Consider the following 22,831-nt stretch of genomic DNA (forward strand, 5'->3'; position numbering starts at 1 on the left):
ACCTGCCTTCTTGAATTTCTTATTAAGGAGTAATAAAAGGAGAAAATAGGTGGTACAACACTTAGAAGACCAAGGGGATTTTTCTCCTAGACTGTCAATTCCCTCCCCGGAAATAACCTAGGACTTCTCCATGATTGAGACCCTGGCCATTAAAGAATAGTTCTTTCCTCAGAAAGGAATCTCATTTTATTCATTAAAGCAAACATGTGGTAGGAAAAGGTCTCTCTATCTGAAAGTGCCCCTTAGTGTCCTGGGCTCCTTATTTACCCTGTGGGCCAGCATCCATTTTGAAACAGAATTCCTGATGCAATCGAAACATTACCCTTTGCTTTAGGAAACACTGTTGTGTGGAACATGGACCTATTTCTGATTGCCCAACTATTCTGTAAGTCTGTATATGGAGGAGTCGATCATATACAGGGATCTTGTCATTAATAACATTCATGCAGTATGGGAGTTCGGAATATGAAAAACTCTATGATATTTGCTCATTTGATTCTATGCTCCCAAAAATCTGGTGGCTACTATTGGGCTAGATGCCTTTAAATATCAGTGGATCAAATTTTGGGTGTTATAGAATTAAATGATCCAAGTAACTGAATCAAGAAAATGTTAATGATTATTGGGGTCTACTGCTTTTATTTGAAATGAAGATGTAATCATGTGGGATATTATTAAAAGAGCAAAGATGCTTTGCCTTTCCATGAGAAATATATGCTATAACATATGCAGAAAATAATACCTCTCAGGATGGAAGTGGTTCTGAAGGCCACTTCATCCAAGCACCTAGTCATTCACAGAGGTAAAATCAACAGGACCTGGGAATGGACTGGGATCTGAGAAGGGGGAGGCATTAAGGAGGACTGATAGGTTTATAGAACTGGATAATGATTGAATTTCCTTAGAATCTCTATCAATGTGCAGTGACAGCAAGTCCTCCAAAGAGACCCATTTCATTTGGATAACTTTGATTTTCCCTTCTTTGGGAAGGGAGCCATATTTATCATTGAGGTTCTTCTCATCATTTTTGTATCACTCGCTTCTTTTTCACCATATATACACTTAGTAACCCAGCATTCACTTATTTATGGGTTCCAGTGAGGCCACATTAATAATAATATCATATTATGGCGAACCTTCCTTTCTTCCTGTTTACATAGGACTTCATCCACTTTGGAAAACCTCCCCCGTTGTTTCCTGGAGCCTTGTATGTTCAGCAGTCAGACTCATCTCACTGTGCTCCAGGCTCGTCCTCACTACACCTTGGCCTGGCCTCTGCCACCAGTGCCCTCCATGAAAACACTGCTGAGCACAGCAGGCTTCTGTAATGGGCTTTCTGAGTTTTTAGGGAACGGAAGAAGGTGGTGCATGGGGAAGAATGGCCCCTTTTCCAATGCTTGCTCACCTGGGCCCTGAAGCAGCACTGATTGGTCATAGTATTACAAAATCTTTTACGAACACAAAGAAATTTCCAGCCTTCTTTCTTCTGTTTGGTTCACATACTGTCCCTTTTTCTTTGTTGTTCTCTCTCTCTCTCTCTTCCTGTCCATTACCCACAATTTGCCCTTTCTCTCTTTCAGGATTCCTATAACTAGATAGGTCTTCTTCCTTTTTCTGTCCCTCCATACAAAAACTTCTCCCTGTGTATTTGCTCACATAATAAGCTCATAAAGGGTTCCTCGCCCATCAGTTTCACAAAGAGGTGGACTGGATATCACAGCCCAGGCTCAGGTAGGTCACTCCGTTCCACACCAGCTTTAGATTGGTCAGCTGCTCCATCATTTTCCTGTGGGATATATATGATGTTGTTCTTTTAACAGAAGACCTCTGGGAAGAACATCTTTGCACTTATTGTAGTATTTAAGTGATATCACTTCCCACTCCCACCCTATTCTCTTCTTCCTCAAAGTGACATTCTTTAATTCTCCATCCTTCAAATTTTCTCTGGCCTTATTGAAATAATTTTCTTTCTCTTTAACTTTTTTTTTTAAATCCCTTCTGATAAGCTAGAGTATTGAGAGACAGTCTTCAAGCCCCACTTACTTGAATGTGCTGTGCTGAGAGGACTGTTAATGTTGGGGTTAGACTAACTTTGTGTTGAAGCCTAACTCTGCCACTTCCTCCTTGTGAATTTTATTTATTATGATATATAAAATGAAAATGACAACCTTAAGAGGCAGAAGATAATTGCTAGAGTGAAATGAGACAACAAGTATAGAATTTCTAACTTAATGTCAAGCTACATAACCACTGTCAGTCTCCTCCTTCTTCCCTTTTGTGTCTCATCACTTGGTGACAAGGTGCATGGCATTGTACAGCTGGCTGTGGTTCATCACTGCATGGAGACCCACGTAACTCTCCTCCAGCATGTATTGTGCCTTCCTCATCTTTCCCTTAGTCTCCCAGGTCACTCAGTACTGATGGCCTTTCTATGAAGTTCATCATGGAACCTCGAGTTAGTATGTGGGTTGATCAATTAGTCATAAATCCACATGTTCTACCTCTTTGTACCTTAGTAATGGTGTCACATTTTCATTCATACTGTAAAACCTGTGAACCCCTTAGATGTAAAACACACGTCTCCTACTTGAATCATTGTGTTTTATACACTACACATGGCCATACATTATGATGACAGCTAGTGATAGTAACACCATTTTTAATTGCATTTATGAATGTGTTCATTGTGTAGATTTTACTGAAACACCTTAGGGTACTTATGGTATCTTGGTGACATTTTGGCTCTGGAAAGGCAATTGAGACTGAAGAAAAGGAATGAGTAAATGTTGTGTCCTGTCTCCCAATATCCAATTTAAGAAAACCCCATAGTTAATTTTTCCTCTGTTAATAATTACATTTAAAGAACCATTAGTGGAATTGAGTTTCCATGCCCTGCAGTTCTTTCATTATAAAATGAAATAGGTAATGCCCCAGAACATGCTTTTTAAAAGAATGACTTGAATGCTATAAATTTATTTGGCTCACATAGTCCTCCAGTGCAGCCAAACGGATGTTTCTCCTGATGGCAGGAGGCCCTTTAAGAGGGATTTTCTTAGTAAATCCTTATCTCTTAATCCATATAGGATCTCCCCGCCCCCATCAGAAAATTGATTCATCATGCAAGTACATGTCCATTTTAGAGAACATTATCATTTAACCTGATTATAAAAAGAAATAATAGTGTACTCCCTAGTGATTCATGATTTGCTTTAGAACTTATGAGACAGAAATTTGTGCCAATTGCAACTTTTTATAGAGGGTTATAAAAAGTTATGGAACCGTAGGCCTTAGTTTCCTTCTCATTCTGCATTTTAACAACTATTGCGGACATATTTGCTGTACTTATTATATATTTACTTTCATTTCAAACTGCCTTTGCAACTTGCTACAGACCTTGTAAAATCTTCCTGCTAGCAGAAATGTGATCAGAGTCCTTTAGTTCCCCGGGGTTCCCTTGTGTGCTGGTAAGAGAGAGAGATCCACCACTCTTTCTGTTAGGAACCAGAACAACAGCCATTTGTCTCAAAATTCAGTTTAAAATTTTTGCATATTGTTATTTCTTCAATCTATGTAGAAGTCTTAGTAATCTCAAATTCACAAATGTTCTTATTAAATTGTTTTATGTTTTTCCAAAGGATTTTCCCCCTTTAGATGTGTTTTGAGTCCCAGGAACATGGGAAATTTCTAGAAGCAGTGTGAGGTTGCTATAACAAATTATCTAGGGCAACCATCTATACCTCAAAGTATTGGCTGCTTCATCAGTTTCATAAATGTATACTTATCTTTACCTTTACTCTTTCCAACCTGCCATTCAGATAGCTGCAATTTTTTACTTCTAATATAGTAATACACTTTTTATGTTTGTGTCTTTCAATTGAGGTTAGTTAACAGATTGTTGAGAATGAACTTGTGGAATCATCTGGAAATGCTGCTAAACTTATATGGAAATGGAATTAAAAAACCTGTTAGACATGTTCTATGCAACATTTACAGATATAGTAACAGTGGACATGATATTTTTGCATAAAGTGGTGAAATTTGTGAGTAGCAATCAAATGGAATTCTCAGAGAAGCTTGGTTTATTAATTGGAAGATATGTATTGAGCCCAAGAGGGTCCTGTTTTCTTTGTTAAGTCAAGCCTTTGGGTCTGGCTGTGGCTGCTGTGACATAGAAGGTGTCAGCCTTAGAACTGGTGAAATTAGGGAAAATATAATTAATTACCCTTTGTGGTTGAGACTTTAATTATCTTACATTCAGTTCTAGTGGGAATGTTGTAAACATTGCATGCTTTTTTCCTTGCTGCCATAATTTATATTCTGGCTGAGGGGCATAGCAGGTCATGGTGTTACTTTTTTAATCACCTTAATCTGTTAGCTGTTATTTTCTAAAGAAAAGAGAAATAATCCTTATGTAGAGGTGTTAGAAGTCTCCTATGGGTCTCCCATCACAGATTCATTATCTTGCCCTGACATTTTAAGAAATGTAATATTTTGTAACTACTACATGCAGACTTTTAAGACATTCAGGCTTGGATTCAAGGTTCAATTTTGTTATTTAATAATTTGTAACTTTGGGCAAGTTACTTAACTTTTCTAAGCTTACATGGTTCTCATGGGTAAAATGCGGGAATTACTGGTACTCATCTCATAGGACTGTGAGAATTAAATGAATGAGGCATATGAAGCACTTAGCCTAGGGCCTAGCCCTGCTTAAGAACTCATGAAATTTTGGCAAATATCCTCTTCCTCATCCCTCTTCTTCCCCCTTTTTCCTTTTCTCCCCCCTCTTCTTCCTCTTTCCCTTCCTCTCCTTTCTTCTCAACCACGTATAAATCTAGTACCTATTTTATTACCACACCTCTATCTTAAATGTTTATGGATTTTTACTGCTTATCCCTAGATTATCTTCCTGCCTTTTAATTAGTCAACTAAGGAAAATGAGCCTGTTGGACAATGCTGGTGATTGTAGCTGTCTTTGCGGAAATGGCCATGAACTCTGAATTAGAATACAGTGAGGGGTTACCTTGTCCCTTTCTTGGGAGAGCCTTCTGTTTAACCATATAGCATTACTGGTATTGTGCAAAATACATCTCAAAATAACTAACTCTTAAATCAGATTTTATGGAATGGCATTAGATTAAGATGAATAAGGGCATTCCTTGATTCCCATGGTAAATGTAAGAGTTTGTGAAACCCTGATACCAACATGTCTCCCACAACAAAGCAAAGAGGAAGCAGACACACCTTACAATAGCAGTATTTATAAATTATAGTCCCTTGTAGGGTCTGAATATTTGCTCAGACATAAAACTCTTCTAAAGTCATATTTAAATGAGAAACTTTTACCAAGGAGTGGGCTTTGAGCCCACTTGCTTCACTCTATGTAGTACTGCATTGCATTAAAGTTCTATCCAACAACATGCTTTTATGGCATTTTGTTTCTTTAGTCTTTTTTATTTTTGTGGAGAGCAGCTACAGCATTTAGACAGGTTTAAGCCTCGGACTAATGGGAGGGCACAGTCTTCTCGTGGCAAAGCCGCATAGCCCTCCCAGCACAATTATAGCCAAAGGCTATAGTTGTAAGCTTGACCTTATGGTCCGAACCTGTGGTCCCAGGTGGCTAAATGATATAGGCTGTGGAAGGTGCAGCAAGTGCTGCCAAAACAAAGCTTTATAGAGTTCAGGTGCATGTAATCAAGTAGATTCGAAACTCGCAAGAACATTGTAAACATCTTGACCATGCCCTCGCTTTGCCTCATGGGGTCTGACTATAAAATAAAGACTCGGCTTACAGGCTGGGGCACTGTCTCTCCATCCGAGAACAGTGTCCCACCTGGCCCCAGCTATATTCTCTTATCTGTTTTCTTTAATCCTTCACCGACCCACCCTCAGGTTCACCACTGGACACAGTTCAATTTTATTTTATTTACTTCTTTTTTAAAAATGATTTTTATTGATTTCAGAGAGAGGGAGAGAGAGATAGAAACATCAATGATCAGAGAGAATCATTGATCTTCTGCCTCCTACATGCCCCACACTGGGGATCAAGCCTATAACCTGGGCATGTGTCCTGACTGGGAATCAAATCATGACCTCTGATTCATAGGTCAGTGCTCAACCATTGAGCCATGCTGGCTGGGCTATTTTTTTGTTTGTTTGTTTTTTAAATAGTTGTCAGCTGTAGTGGGATAGTAGAAAGAGTACCAAACCAAGAGTCTGGAAACCGGGATTTGAGTCCATTTTATCGCTCACTAGTTGTGTAACCATGGACAAGTTACTCTGAACTTTCTGATGTCCTTTAACCTCTATGTGTGCAGTGACAATGACAACAACTGTCATGTCTACCTCACAGAGTGGTTGAGACTCAAATACAAATTCGAGCCACACAACCAAAAATAATTATATAGAATAAGCTTTGGCTTCTGTTTTATTTTTGTAGAGATTTTCCAGTATAAGACCTAGCCTGAGGTGTTGGTGGTTTCATAGTCAAGTCAGAATTCAAAGATAGAAATGTTGCTTCTACAGTATAAACTGGCTTAGTGCTTTCTTTCTTGTAACATTGTAAGAATGCAAAGAAAATCATACAATTATAGTCTTTATGAAGAAAACTAATCATTGAGATGATAAATATGTAAACTCAATTTCACTGCTTTCTATCACATAATCATCTTCTCTCCTTTACTTTACCTTAGTCTTTGAGCATGAAACAACCCTCTTTCTTGTCAAGGCTGATCCTCCCCATGTGTCCTTCAGCCCATGTCTTCTTCTTCCTCTGGTGCCTTCCTTCATCTGTTGTCCCATATTTTATCACATCTTTCACTTGCATCACCAACATCTCCCTCTTTACTACCTCTGCCTTCTCAACTTAAAAACATACCTAAGTTTCCTTTGTCTTAAAAAATAAAACAAAAGTAATAACAAAGACAAAGCCTTGATAGCTGTACAGGGTATTACTCTTACTTCCTTCTCTAACCATCAGCTTTTTGTTTGCCCTTTGCAATGTATTTTGGTGTTTTATTCCTCCATTGAATTTACTATCTAAGATTTTGCCTGTAATCTCCCTTTGTAATTGTTTCTTTTTCAAACTCTTTGAAGACTTTGAAGACGTTTTCCTGAGCTCCTCATTCTTGACACTAGTCTCTTCCTACTCCATTCTATTCTGATATTACTGCTAACTTCATCTTCCTTAGTTTAGTGCTCAACATACGACTTCCCTGATTAAAACCCATCGAATGCTTCCCATTTGTATATGAAGTTAGTGTTAACTTTCTAGCTGGATTCAAATCTTTCCATATGTGTTATCACTCTCTCTCTTGACTTATCTCTCCTGACATGTAACTAAAAAGCAAAGTGAGTAATTTTCCCTTTTAGCAAATCTTACAGTCTAAAATTATACTCCTCCTCCTGAAATTCCCTTTTTTAATTGTTACCTGTCCAAATATTACCCTTTAGTGGGGAGCTACTTCAAATGCTTTCTTTTTCCTGAAGGATTTTCTTGATTCTATACACACAATGTGGTCTCTCCTTTCTTTGACCTTTATTGATCTGTTCTTTGATATCTTATTAAATGGGCCTCTTTCTACTTTGTATTGTAGTAATTTAGTTATTACTCTTGTACTCTTATAGTGTGTAGATTGTTCAAAGAAAAATTCCTCTAGGGGGAAAAGGGCTAGAATACTATTGAAGATCTACCTTTGTTTTTTTATCTTCTATTTGAAGAACAGTAGCACTGCACTCTATTCTAGGGTGAGTGGTAAGGAGACAAGCAGACACTCACTCCTTCAAAATCAAGCATGAGAGGCATAATTCAAAGCTACCTAGACCTGAATGAGTAATTGAAGGGAGCAGTAACTGGTACCCAGAGGAAATAGCTGTAGCTGGGAAAAGGCTATCCAAGAGGAGCTGGGACACGCCTACTGTAAAACCATGGCCTAGGAAGGATGGAGCCAGGAAATATATATTCTGACCCTCTTCCATTCTGCCCTCCATCTGCTGCTAGTATTTACCAATGGCTAAATCCAGTAGAAGTCAGAGTGCAATGGAACTTATTGATTGAATCCATAAAAGTTGGTCTCTTGATGCTTAGAGTTGTGTATAGAGGGGTGTAGCCTGAATCTGATTGGACAATGGACAATTTGCAGTTTAATAATGGAAGTTATAATAATCTATCTTAGCAGTATTTGGCTCAGATGGAGTTATAGGGCATGACTGTGCCAATGGCTGAATGAGTAAAGCTTTGCACTGATTGTCTTTTAGGGCCAAAATCAATTAGAAAATCTACAGTAAGCAGACAGAATGACTCCAACTAATTCTTGGGTCTTATTTTAGGCATTGGTGAAATATGTCATGAGCATTGAATAGCATCTACTAAAAGGCGATAATTTCCCATTATAATGAGATACAATAGACCTTTCCATTTTGGGTAGAGTGTCATGTACTTGCTTATCACAAAAAGAGTCAGGGAAGAAGTCACCATTAGCACTATTGTCTTGTAGAGAATGTCAGCCTGCACTCTGTCAGAGGAAATGAGAGACATGAAGATTTCTTAGGATACAAAGTGCTCTTACATTGAGCACAAGCAAAGAAGGTCACTTCGTAGACCAAATTAAGATGTATAATTTAGTGTGTGCAGCCTGTGAAGTTGCTGCCTTTTAATTCAAGCAGAATGAGGCAATGTTGCTTAAAATAGTCCTGTGAACTCAGCATGAAATTGCAGTGCTGATGTGTTTAACTCCACCCCATATTGCTTTCCTTGTTATTCTTCTTGTTGTTCCTCCTAAGATTTAACAGTCCTTTTCCCTTTGGTTTCTCAGGTGGAAAATATGTGTGATGATTCAGCATGGTACTCTGACTTGCTAATGGACTGTCACAAGCAAGAGTGTGCCTTGCTCCAAAGCCTTCTTTTGACATGGTGTGCACTAAAAAAGTGTGAGGTTCAAGTTCATTTGCTCAGGGCATACGTTTGTCTTCTTCAAAAAGGAGGAGTTTTGTGATCTTTGGTCATCTAGTAGGTGTCACCAAATAATATTTTGAATTATTGGATTGGAAACGTAGAGATTAAATTTCTCATTTCACAAAGGACATGAAATTTGAAAGAAGAAAATACATGAGATACATGTATGCAGATACAGTCACTGGCAAGGATACTAGGCCGAATTCTGACAGTCTTTTCTTTGATTGAGAGAGAGAGTTGGGAAGACCCATTCTATGCTCCAGAGGAAGGCAGCTCTGTAAATATTCATTGATGATGGTGGAGGATGTGCACAACAATTTTGTAAAAATAAGTACAAATTATGGAAGAGAGTGGGAAACTAAGCGTTTGAAAAATGTTTGTGTTTCTTTGCAGTAATCTATCTTAAATTGCTTAGACTTTGGATGTCCACAATTGTAGGAGAGCTAACCCTAAAATTCCTCCTATGATCAGAAAACATGAAAATTTTAAAATAAGTTTCCTATGAGATGCTTTATTGTTGCCAAATTCAGGCAAGTCGGATTGTCTTTGTGCCACTGATATATCAATACCTATGCTGTTGTGCATTCAGAGGAGAAACTTCTTTTCCAGTGACAACTCCTTATAATTAAAACAATTCACTTCAATTGTCAAACCTTACCTTTCATTGCTTATAATGTCTTCTGCTTGAACTTTGTGTTAAAGCATAAGAAAATACTAGGAGTATTTTCTCTACTTGCTTATATGATCATTGGAAACTCAGAAATTATGAACACATAATTTGCACCTGGATTTGGACTCCCCAGAAACCTTTAGAAGAGTATTTTACCTTAGAAGCAAAGTAAAACATTTTTTAATCCTCACTGAGGACACATGTAGAAAGAGGAAGGGAGAGAGAGAGAGAGAGAGAGAGAGAGAGGAGAAACATCCATTGGTTGCCTTCTGTATGTGCACCAACTGAGGATCGAACCTACAATGCAAGTATGTGCTGTGACCAGGAATTGAACTGGCAAACTTTTGGTGCATAGTACAATGCTCAGCCAACTGAGCCACTCCAGCCAGGCACTCTGCAACATTTAAATTTTTTTTCATGATTCCAGGAATGGGACACTTTTCTTTTACAATTGATGGGGACTTACGTTTGCTGTGTATCCTGCCACAAACCATTTATGGCCAATGCTAAGTTGTACAATCCAAAACTCACTCCTTTTATCTTCTATATCCTATAGTTTGATCCCTAGTTGAAATGGTACAACACCATGGTTGTGACTGTCAATATTTTTATACTATTCTTCTACAAATGAAAATGTAGCAATAGAAGAAAAAGTTCATGGTCTTTAAGAAGGGGTGATAGATAAAGCTGAAGCTAAGGATTTAAGTATGTAACTGGGGATGTGATCCTATTATTGTCAGGGAAGGGAGGAAGAAAGACTTGATTGTATTATGGAAGTCCTATGGTTTAATTTAACACTAGCTTCTGAGAAATGAGTTCTGGTCTCAGTTTGGTTTCAATGATTAAAACATTTCACAGCTAGGTTTTACAGACTTGTAAAAAAGCATAATAAGAAGTTAGGTCATTGAACTGTATTTTTTGGCTACAAAATATGAAAATTCCTTTACTACCTATTTCTTTCTTGACCTCACTTAAAAAGTTTCTTTTCACTCCATTTATCCCTTAAATATCTATGTTTCCAAGACTGTTCTGAAACCTTTGCTGTTCTTGTTCTGCATACTCTCTTTGAGTAACTTCCTCCATTAACTTTAACTTCATATTGTATGCATTCCAACAATCTTTGTGTTTAGACCATTTACATAATGTAATTATTTATATGTTTAGATTAAGGTTTACCTTTTTTTTTTAATTTATGATTGTTGCCTCTTTTTTGTTGTTCTTCCTTTTCTTAATTTAGCCTTTCTTGTTTTCTTTTTAGTTTTTTAAACATTTTAATTATTTCATTTAAATCTCTCAATTTATTGATTATATCTCTATTTTTTTTTAGTTGGTTGCTCTAGGAATTACAATATATATGCCTAACTCTTCACAGTGCAGTTAGAATTAAAGTACTATTATGCTTTACCACCATATCAGTCCCTTTCCCACTTCCTTTTATGTTGTATTTGTCTTGTGTGTTATATGTACATACATTGCAATCCCATCAAACAATATTATATTTTTATGTACAACTGTCAAACATCTTTTATTTTTTAAAAAAATCTTTATTGTTGAGAGTATTACAGATGTCCCTCTTTTTTCTCCCCATTGCCCCCGCTTCCCCCCGCTCCATCCAGTTCCAGCCCTGCACCAGGCCTTCACACCCTATTGTCTATGTCCATAGGTAATGCATACATGCATGTAAGATCTTTGGTTAATCTCTTCCCTCCCCCTCACCCCTCTGCCCTCTGAGAATCGTCATCTCTTCTATTTCCATGCTTCTGATTCTATTGTATTCACCAGTTTATTCTGTTCATTAGATTTTGTATTCATTTATTTTGATTTTTAGATTCAATTGTTGATAGATATGTATTTATTGCCATCTTATTGTTCATATTATTTATCTTTTTTCTTTTTCTTCTTCCTCTTCTTAAAGAATAGCATTCAACATTTTATGTAATACTGGTTTAGTGGTGATGAACTCCTTTAGCTTTTTCTTGTCTGTGAAGCTCTTTATCTGACCTTCAATTCTAAATGATAGCATTTCTGGGTAGAGTAATCTTGGTTGTAGATCCTTTCTAATCATCACTTTGAATATTTCTTGCCATTCTCTTTTAGCCTGCAAAGTTTCTGTTGAGAAATCAGCTGATAGTCATATAGGTGGTCCCTTGTAGGTAACTAACTGCTTTTCTTTTGATGCTTTTAAGATTCTCTCTTTGTCTTTAACCCTTGGAATTTTAATTATGATGTGTCTTGGTGTGGGCCTCTTTGGGTTTCTTTTGTTTGAGACTCTCTTCCCTTCCTGGACTTGTAAGTCTATTTTTTTTCACCAGGCAGGGCAAGTTTTCTGTCGTTATTTATTCAAATAGGTTTTAAATATATTGCTTTCTCTCTTCTCCTTCTGGCATTTCCATAATGTGATGTTGGTATACTTGAAGTTGTCCCAGAGGCTTCTTATAATATCTTCATATTTTTGGATTCTTTTTTCTTTTTTCTCTTCTGATTGGGTGTTTTTTGCTTCCTCATATTTCAAATCATTGATTTGATTCTCAGATTCCTCTACTCTACTATTGAATCCCTGTAAATAATTCTTTATTTCAGTTAGTGTGTGCTTAATTTCTGACTGTTCCTTTTCCATGTTTTTGACATTCTCACTAAGATCCTTGAAAATCTCACTAGGTCCCTTGACGCTCTCATTAAGACTCTTAAGTAACCTTATAACCATAGTTTTGAACTCTGTATCCAATAGTTTGCTTTCTTCCATTTCTTTCATTTGTGACATGTTTATTTGTCTTCACATTTTGGCTGCTTCCCTGTGTTTGTTTCTATGTGTTGGGTAGAGCTGCTATGTCTCCTGCAGTTGGTAGAATGGCCTTGTGTAGTAGGTGTCCTATAGGGCCCAGTGCTCAGCCTCCCCAGTCACCTGAACTGGGCACTCTAGGTGTGCCCCTGTGTGGGCTTTGTGCACAGTCTTGTTGTAGTTGAGACTTGATTGCTGTTGGTGTCACTGGGAGGAATTGACCTCCAGGCCAATTGGCTGTGAGGACCAGCTGCAACTACAGTGGGAGAGCTGTTGTGCAGGAGACACTCCTATGGAGCAGGACTTGCTTCAGTGGGGCTTTTGTGCTTACTGAGTCTGCCCCTTGAGTGTGCCACTTGTGGATGTGTAGAGCTATAATCTGGTATGCTCTGAAGCTGTTCACCAGGTGCACTGGCTCTAGAGTCTACATGGAGATACAAAGTCAGCCACTGCCCGGGCCACGTGGCAGGAGCTACAAAGAGATCTGCAGATGCCTCCTATTTGTATCTAGTTTGGATGTGCCCATCTGTGAAGCAAGGCAGGCTGGTGTTGGTGCTGGATCTTGGGCCTTTTATTGATATGTTTGGGGCATGCTGACACCAGCTGCAGCTTGTTTGAGATATTTTAGCAAAGTCTGAAGCCTGACCCAGGACAGATCATTCATGTGGAAAAGCTGCTGCAAACAGCAGGGGTGGGGCTGCAAATTGGGTTGGGCCAGGTCTCAGGGAAACACCAGGAAGAAGCAAACAGTGTGCTTCAGGTAGATGGGGACTCAGATATGGCTGCCAGTCAGCCCTGTGACAGGGAAGGTCTCAGCATAGGAACAATGACCCCTGCAAGCACCTCTGTCTGGTAGAAAGTCTTCCCTGAGTTCCTGCCCTGCTGCCAGACAATCCATTTCCTCCCTGTATGTGTCTGGGACCCCATTGCCTTTTGGCACTGGCCCTCAGCGGAAGCAAGTCCTGGTAAGTTTGTGCCTGGTCCTTTAAGAGGGACACCTGGGTCCCCAGCAGCCTCTTTGTCCCTCAGCCACAATCCCTGATGGTTTTTCCAGCCCAATGTTATGGGGACTTCTCTTCCCAGTTCTGGGACCCTGGGTGGAGTGTCTGGTGTGGGGCTGGGACCCCTTGCTTCTCGTGGCGGCCTCTGCAGAGACAATCTCCCTCTGGATTAAAAAAGCGGCCCACATTCCAGCCCATTCTGTGCCTCTCGTCCTCCGACCAGTCTCAGTGTACCTTATTCTTTACTTCTCCAGTTGTAGGACTTCCATTCAGCCAGCTTTCAGGAGGTTCTGGATTAAGGTTGTTTTGTATTTTAGTTGTAATTTTGATGTGATTGTGGGAGGCAGTGAGTACCTGCATTTACCTATGCCACCATCTTGGTTCTCCTCCCCAAACTTCTTTTCAAAAACTCAAGAAAGGAGGAATATTATATTACATAGGTAGTTATTGTTTCCTTTGCTTTTTCTTCATTCTTGATGTTACAAGTTTCTTCCTGTAACATTTTCATTGTCTGAAGAGCTTTCTTTAGAAATTGGTTTAGAGCAAGTCCTCTTACAACTAATTTTCTTACTTTTCCTTTATCTGAGAATGCCTTTATTTCACCTTTGTTATTGAAGAATATTTTTATTTGATATAAAATTCTAGGATAACAGGTTTTTTCTTTCAGTACTTTAAAAATGTCGTTCCACTTCTTTTTCCAAGAGTACTCTGAGCCCACCTGGCACTTCTGGTTGATCAGATGTCTGCATTTTTTTTTAACCTTCATTTTATCACTCTTCTTTGAGGAGTTTCAATTATAAAACTCTTCCTCCTTTTACTCTTCCTCCACTTAAAATGTACCTTTGTATAGCTTTTTACTCTTTAGAACCAGTTAGAAAAGATCTGAGAAAAATCATTCACTGAAGATATCAATGGTTAATAAATGATTATTGTGTTTCCCTTCCCAAGGAGATTTCCTTTAAGCATGGAAGCCTTAAATGAAGAAATGAAGTGCTGTACTACAGAATTCTAAGCTCCATGCTTGTGTGTAAAGATGTTAGCCACAAAGATATTTCTGGGATACCTCAAATTACAGGAGAGAGCAGCCACCTTTACTGATTATGTGATGTTTTAGTCACTTCGATGGTGAAGACATTTGAAAACCCATATAGGGCTAGCATTGGCTTTCAGATTTTTGCTTTTTCTTTATTCCATTTGGCCTTAAGTGGACAAGAAGTATGAAAGAAAGAAAAAAAAAACTTGATTAAAACTACTGAATCACTTATTTAAATTTTAAACTTTAAATTTTTCACTTTTAGTTCTTTTGGCAAAATATGAATTGTGTTTAGAAGAGAATCCAAATTTGTGGCTGAATACCTTTCCCCCATTCTACTTTAAGTTAAACAGATAATGTCAAATCTTAGAAGGTGCTTCTTGGAGAGTAAAAAGGCTTGTCTTATTTTTGCAAAGTGATATTCCAAAAACAGGTTATTAAAATGCCTCTGTTTTCTAAGGATCTCAAAGTCTCCTTACCCCAGGATTTATGGGAGATACATAGAAGAGCATAAACTGAAGCCTAGTGAAGTTGAGAGACCTTCTCTAAGGTATATAGTGAGTTCCCAGGTGGGGAGAAGGCACTTTTTTCTTGGGGCTAACATTAGAGCACTCTCCCATCTCTCAGCTGTAGAAGCTCTGCTGGTCCAGGGAGGGGTGGGAGTGGGGCTAATGCCTGGATTGGTTGAGGTCAGCCAAAGAGGAAGGCGAAGTCATGGGGATGCTTTGATTTATGTTGGTGTGTGATTTATCCACTCTGTTAGACAAGCTACTTTCTTCCCCTGTTCCTCAGGCAGTCTCACTGCTGGAGATGACGGTCAGCTGCTCTCTCTCTGCGTAGCCACCATCACATGCCCCAGCATTGGAGCCTGGGAAGCCTGACCACAGACCAGCATCTCTGAGGCATGAATAATTAGGCAGGCATAATGGAAGGCACTCACTGCTCCCTCCAGTTGCGTAAGCCCATTACTGAACTCTGCTACATCAGCTTCTATCTTCCACGGGGGGAAGTCCGAGGATTTTCATACAAGGGCACTGTAACCCTAGACAGATCCAATAAGGCATTTCAGGACTGCTACCAAGTCAGGGAGGGGTCAGACGTCATCAGCCTCAGTCTGCAGCCAGATGAACATCCAGGGGACATATTTTTCAAGCAGACTCCCACGAAGGACATTCTAACCGAGCTGTACAAACTCACAGCAGAGAGGGAGAGACTGCTGGCCAATCTCCTAAGCTCAGACCACATCCTGGGGATCACGATGGGGAACCAGGAGGGGAAGCTGCCGGAGCTGTCCGTGAGTCTGGCCCCTGAGGACGACTGTTTCCAGAGCGCTGGCGACTTGCAGGGAGAGCCCCTCGTGGGCTGTCTCAATAAGAGGAGCACCCAGAGGAGCAAAAAGCCCCGGAGGTTTGGGGGAGGGGGAGAGAGTGTGGAGGCGCTTCCGCAGAAGAGGACAAGAAGAAAAGGGCATGGGGGCCAGGAATCGGCTCCTCAGATGGGGAGGGACCATATCTGTTCCAGCAACTCCCTTCCTCTTTCTCGAGAGAGGCCTGATCGTGGGCTTCTAGAGGAGAGAGACAACCTGCTCCCACGTAGGGCTCGTTCCTCTTCCCGGCAGAGAGAAAGCTGCCCCCTGGAGATCGCCAGGACGCTGGACCCTGACCCTGGCTTTGGGAGCTTCGGGCTCACTTCTGAGGATGCTGAGCTTGGAAGAGGAGGGTCGCCCCCTGACTGCAGCTCCACGGAGCCAGGGGACAGTGGTGCTGGGGGGCTACCGAGGGCGCCTCACAGGCTGGCACATCAGCAGACAGGTTTCTCTGGAAGTCACAAGCACCCCGAGAAGCATCCACCCACAGAGAGGGGCCGGAAGGAGAAGTGTGCTGAGCGGACTCACAGGAAGAAACCTGTTTCCAAAGTGGTGGCCAAAGTCCAGGACCTGTCTGCTCAGGTGCAGAGAGTGGTTCAAACGCATCCTGAGGGCGAAGAAATGCTTGCTGTTCGCCTAGCAGCCCAAGCTGAGTTCATTCCCAGCGCAGACCTGCTCACCCTCCCAGCAGCCAAGGCTGGGGCTCCTGGATCCAAGCGGCAGGGCAAGGAGCAGCGCGGGGACGGGTCATGGCAGTCACCGGCCAGGGAATGTCCTCCAGCCAGCACCGAGGGGGCTGTGAACAAGGTCCTCCTGAAGGTGATAGAGAGTGAGAAGTTAGTTGAAGCCACTGAGGGGAAGAGGCTGGGCTTCCCGCTCAGCAGGACGGCCCTCCGCACCCTCCCAGACACTGGAAGCAAGAGGAGAGCTGGGCGGTCTCTGAGCGGCCACAAGACCTTGTTTCTGGATCTGCCCTGCAGTGCTGGCCCCGACTCCTCACAGGGCGGAGGTGGTGAGAGGCCGCCCCCGCCAGCTCTGGGCATGGTATTTAATAATTCATCCTCTCAGTCTGGCACACACACACGGATGTCACCTGTTCCCTCGCCTCTCTCTCCAAGGCTCCCCAGCCCTCCGCAGCATCACAGGCTCCTCCGGCTGCCTGGCGAGAGGGAAGCCGCTCTTGATGACTCTCCTGGTAGAAAGAGTGGTACCTTCTCTGGGCCCACCTCTGCTGACACCTTGGAGCCATCATCCTCTGAGAAGGTCACGGAGACCAAAGGAGCCAGCTCGGCCTTCCTCAGAGCAGACCAACCTCGGTTGGTGCCTGGGGAACCTTTGGAAAAGATCTTGGGGCCCGGGAGGATCACAGCTCAGCCTCAGCACCAGTCACCTCCAGGTTAGTCCCTGTTTAAGATGCTTTACATAGTTTTTTTGGGGGTGATTCACAAATTGCTTGTGCTATTCAGGGACAGGTTAGTGAGCAATGAACCAACATTCCTGGGCCTGTTAGTCAATTCTCCTTGTAGCAAGAAAACTGGGTGTGGTATAGGGGAGTGCTGAGATTGAGAGGATGGTATTTACTTACGGAGTCAGGGTTGTAGTTGCTTCCAGAAGCAATACTTTGTAAATGTCTTTGTTTTCTTTTATTTTGGTGGGCATACGTTAAGGCTGCCCTCACGGTTGCTTACCACAGGACTCAAAGGAGCAGGAACGAACGAGCAGGGAGAAGTAGCAACTTGTCGCTGCCTTTGATGCAAACGCTGGGTAATCGGCCCCTTGGCCTGAATTTTGCTGGCGGTGCTGCTGAGTGGCTTGAGTTTGTTGGGATTCTCCGAGGAGAAGAGCAAAAGCGTGCTGTGTCTGTTGTTAGAGGTTTTTGTTGTTTGTTGTTGTTTTTAGTAATCACCTTTGTAACATCATTATTTTATGACGAAAACTTTTTTTGTTTTTACCAGAGGAGAGAATAATTCAGTTTAATTTGAAGAGAATTAGTTCAGATTTTTTTTAAATTTCTCTCTTTTATAATTTCCTAAAGGAGCACAAAGCAATGTTTGCTCTGAAGTTATAACTTATTTATGGGTTCCTACCACTCCTGGTGCAACATCATTTCTTATGCAAAAGGTGCTACAGAGACAATCTGGCTCCTGTGCTTAATGTGATTTAAAATTTTACATGAACATAATTTGGGGCTTCTGTAAGTGGGTTCGATAAGACCAAAAACGGCAGTCTGTAAGAAGCGCCACTCCTGTATTCATTACATTTTCCAGGCCAGTGTGGCCAGATGCGCAAGGTCTTGTGTGCCATTGTGCGGATAACAGGTTCTTTTTCAGCGGTGCTTTAGCAGCATATGGTCGATGCTTTGTCTAGGGAATAGTTTGTAACATAATATATGGTCTCTCACAGGTTAGAGCAAACATCATGGCAATTTTTTGAGATAAAAATATTTATGTAGTAAAGAAAAACTTTAAAAGCTTTCTGACTATTTTGAATTCTTAACATTTTTATAAATGTTTGTAAATCATTGGTCCAGGGGCTGGCTCTTAAACAATGTGGTAAATGGTTTCATCTTGTTTTTGCAATATATTGATCTTACTTTGATAACTCTTGCTTCTTTCATAATAAAACCAATCTGTGTCATCAAGAAAGCCATAGAATTGTAGATTTTATAAGCATGTATCCTGAAACCCTATGATGAAAATTCTTTCTCCCTATGCATACTTTGAAATACTTGGAACGTAAGCTCTCTACAACTATTAGATGAGAGACTCTTGGAGACGTGAGTGCAGAATGGCTAGCTTCACTCCTGAAGGTTCTTTTTAGAAATCACCAAATTCTAGGACTCTGTGTGTTCCTCATCCAGAAAGTGTAAATTCATTGAGCATCCATAAACCTTTCCCCCTGACTTAGAGTTATCTTTTTATTTTGTTGTTCTTTTTCTATATAAAAGATATTACAAAAGCTCTGCCGTACGTGGGTCAAGACAGGCACCCAGAGGACATTCAGCTTCTAGGTGACTGACCATGAGCCCACTGAGGGGCAAGCTCAACAGATGATCACTTCCTTCCTTGGCTTTTCCATACAATCGCTCAAACCACTCCCTTTATTTTGGTACCAGGTCTTCCTTTGGGATCTTGAGCCAGTCATTAGAATCACAGTGATTCCTTGGCAGGGACACCCCCTGTGCTTCCAACTTTATGAAAGGCGTTGGGAAGGGAAAGGAGAATAGGGGTGCGGAGGGACCATTTTTTCTGGCCTGGATAACTTCCCTTTGGCTGGGACCTTCCCCCAGGACATCCAAATTTTAGCTCTTATCTTGGCCCTCCTTTGAAAACCATTCAGGGAGGGAGTTCTCTAGATAGTATCTTTGATCTCTATCCCCTGTTCTTGTCCCCTTCCCTCCCTTTAATTCCCCCTTTCTGCAGCCATGAGTCCTCTTCCTATTCTGGATCCATCAGTGACTTCCTGCAGCTGGTGGGTCCAGACAGGGGGACTTTCCTGCTTCCAGCTGCCTTTTTAACTTTATTTCCCTCCCACCTCATCCCAGCAGAGGCCTCAGGCAGTCCCCACAGCCCAGAGGAGGGGCCTGTAATTCATTTACTGTCACTGCACAGTGCGCCTTTATCTGCATCCACCTCCCCCCTTCCTCCCATGTCAGCTATTACCAGGTTGAGTTTATGGTCTGTGGACATTTATTTCCTGTGGAAATAACAGGTAGGTATTTTACTGAAGTGATGTGATTAGCATTATTGAAAGCTCCCATTAACTGCTTTAGTAGGAGATTAAGGCTGGCAAAAGTAATCAGACCCATTTCCAGTTGGAAGATTCTTAAGTGTTATGGACAAGTAGTAATTCCCAGGAAAGAGTGAAATCCGCTTCTCCTTCTCACAGGACCAAGCCGTTAAAGCCAACATCACCATCCACAGAGGAGATAGCACAGAGGTATCACAGAGCCTATTGGTCCACATCTGCTAGCTTTGTAATTTTCCTAACTCTCCATTCCAAGGGGTACACACGGGACTTTCTTGTCTGGTGGTGATATGATCAAATAGAGAATATACTAACAATGAATAGTGGCCAGATTTCTCTTCTCATCCTCCTCCTCTCCCCCGCTCCCCCACCTTAGAGTTGGTTTTTATGGTCTTTTATTTTGGGATGGAAACGGCTGTAGAATGTTCCCAAGCCTTTGTGGTATTTTCTCAAACCTTGAGAGACTCTAGCTGTGCAAGCCTGCATAGCAGCAGCCTTGGGGCTGAATTCCTTTCTGTTTCGATGGTTTCTTTTACCTTTGATCTTCAGTAGACCCCTTTAAAGCCAGCAGAATCACATGGAACTTGGCTCCCCGTCCTCAGGAAAATGCCCAGTGCTTCAGTGTGCTCCTCAGCCATCTCGTGATCTTTTCCTTTGATTGAAATCACTGGGGTGGTGATGGAAGCATATGCCCCAGGCATAGTTCTTCTTGATATTGTGACTCACTTGTCCAGTTGTTGTGCCCATGAAAAGATGTAGTTAAGTCAACTGATTGAGGGTTGAGAGGCATACGTGTAATAGATTTTATTATATCTAATGCTACTGTCAAACCTCTAATTCTTCTCTACATATATATTATAGGGGAGTAGATGTAATATTGAAGTTTGATGCAATTCCAATAAAATTTTAAAGAAGCTCTACAACATTAATGGACAGATGTTAAGATTACTATAGAAAGTATATAGAAAGGTTATTGCAGAAAACATATAGAAAATTATCTGTAATTAATGCTAAGAAAGAAAATAATGTTCAAAAATTGCATATACCATCTTATATCCATATAAAACAAATAAGGAATTAAATTGACAGGAAATACATTGCTATATACTTTTAAGAAAGTAAGTGAAATTACTTAAGTAATTGAAATATATATATAACTTTGACTGAGCAACCTACATTTAGGAATTTAGCTTACATAAATAGATGCACTAATAAGAATATATGCATAAGGGCATTTATTGCAGCATTATTTGTAGTACCAAAGACAGCTGAAAAAATTTTGAATTTTCATCAGTAGAGAAATGGTTAGATAAATTATAGTATATTTATACTCTGTAATATTATGAGACTATTTAAGGTAGTGAACTAGATCTACATCTAGTAACATGCTCTCAGTTTTTGTAGAGAGTGTATCACCTTCTCCATGTTTGAGTATATATTTTGGCCTGGGTTTGAATATCATGGAGACAGGTACAGAGAAGACTGGCCAGGCTGTTCAATGCTGTATTTAGGGCCAAGGCAGGGAGAAGGTGGGGACTGAGGTGAAGGCTCCAGCAGCACTGGGGAAGAGCACTCACTTTTTTCTTTATTTATATTTACACTAGAGGCCCAGTGCATGATTTAATCATGCACCTGATGCACCAGCTGGCTGGCTGTCCGCTGGGCACCAGGCCTTCCGAAAGCCTCCGGCGCGGCGGAGGCTTTTGAAAGGCCTTGTGCTGGAGCAGACAGACAGCCAGCTCCCCCGCTTTGGCTTTTGATCGCGGGGGAGCTGGCTGTCTATCCGCTGGTGCACCAGGCCTTCCGAAAGCCTCCGGCGCAGCCACGGCACAGACGCTGAGCTCGCGGCGCCAGTGGCCGCGAGCTCAGCGTCCTGCTGGCCCAATCAGCTACCCCGGCCACCCTGAGTCCCGCCCCCTGCGCCTCCTGCTGGCCCAATCATGGGCGTAGCGGAGTGATGGTAATTTACATATTACCATTTTATTATGTAGGATTGTCGCACTGGTTGTGGTGAATGTGTCACCTATGATTTTTTTAAAGAGTGATTTGTAACTACTTTTTTATTTTTTTTGTTTTGGTTAATCCTCACCAGAGGATTTTTTTTCATTGATTTTTAGAGAGAGTGGAGAGGAGGGGTCAGGATGGAGAGAGAGAGAAACACCATTGTGAGAGACACATGAATTGGTTGCCTCTCACATGCGCCCCACCTGGGACCAGGGATCGAACCTGAAACCCAGATACATGCCCTTGACTGGGAATCAAACCTGTGACCCTTCGGTGCATGAGCTGACACTCTAACCACTGAGCCAAACTTATTTTTTAAAGAAAAGAGATACTCCTAGAGTGATGTGCGTGTATGGTAAGATTATAGCTAAAACCACACTTTTTTGTATTTTACCCATGTCCTTTAATGAGGCAAAAGTGCAGCATTGATACACAGCATTGTTACGAAGGGAAATTCAGGTGGCTGGATCCCTGTGAAAGCAATGCCCAAAAAGGACTAGTCAGGGAGGTAGGACTGGATGAGGACAGAGCATTATCCAGAAACCAAGAGAAGAAGGAAGTTTAGAAAGGTTCCTGGGTTAGTCAGGGTCCTGACAGGTAACCGACATCCCCAGATCTGAAGGAACAAGGGAAGCAGCTTAGGTCACTGGAACCTGACAGGGGAGCTTAATCAGGGGGACCATGTGACAGGAATGGTGGCCTGCGGTAGAGGCACCTGGCGGAGAGGAAGTTGTGGGAATAAACATCCTGGCCTCACTTTTCTTTGATCTTCTGCCTAGAAAACTCCTCTAACTGAACCAACCATAAGGCAAAGTGTAAGGGAGTTGGTAGATGCGATCTAAAAGGTCAGCCTTTGGAGCCAAGAGCATGTGCAGAAAGGTGGAGGGTGGATCTGGAGGGAAAGAGTGAGACAAGATAATGCAGATAGACTGCGCCATGAAGACCAAAAAGTGTAGAAAGATAGAATGGTATTTTAAATGAACAATTAGGTAAAGAAGGATGTGTGTATGTGTAGTATATGTTTTGTTATAGAACACTGGTTATCTTGATAATAAATAATTATTGCACTGTTTCATTTCTTTGTTGTTTGACCTTTCTACCTCTCAATTTAATTAGGTCAATTGTCTTATTGTTTAAAGTTCAAGTATAGAGGAAGTGAAAGAATTGGAAGATCTTCTGATGCAGGTTTCAGTCTGTGAATTCAGAAAGGTTTATCTGGTTTTTAAATGCATAGCTCTTATGTTTACCAGTGATTGACAACACATTGTGCTTGGTTGC

General features: G+C 41.2%; 1 protein-coding gene across 2 annotated transcripts in view; it reads left to right on the forward strand.

Moving 5' to 3' along the window:
• Nucleotides 1–15,361: 15,361 nt before the first annotated feature.
• Nucleotides 15,362–22,831, forward strand: part of FMN1 (formin 1) — a gene marked incomplete at its 5' end in the record, with an annotated part of 414,719 nt that continues 407,249 nt past the window's right edge. For both annotated transcript variants that reach the window (XM_079768750.1, XM_079768751.1), the window contains one exon: nucleotides 15,362–17,198. In XM_079768750.1, the coding sequence (XP_079624876.1) occupies nucleotides 15,362–17,198 (1,837 nt within the window). The remainder of the gene's footprint in view (nucleotides 17,199–22,831) is intronic.

Source organism: Cnephaeus nilssonii, assembly GCF_951640355.1.
Source record: "Cnephaeus nilssonii genome assembly, chromosome: 4".
NCBI classification, from domain to species: Eukaryota; Metazoa; Chordata; class Mammalia; order Chiroptera; family Vespertilionidae; genus Cnephaeus; species Cnephaeus nilssonii.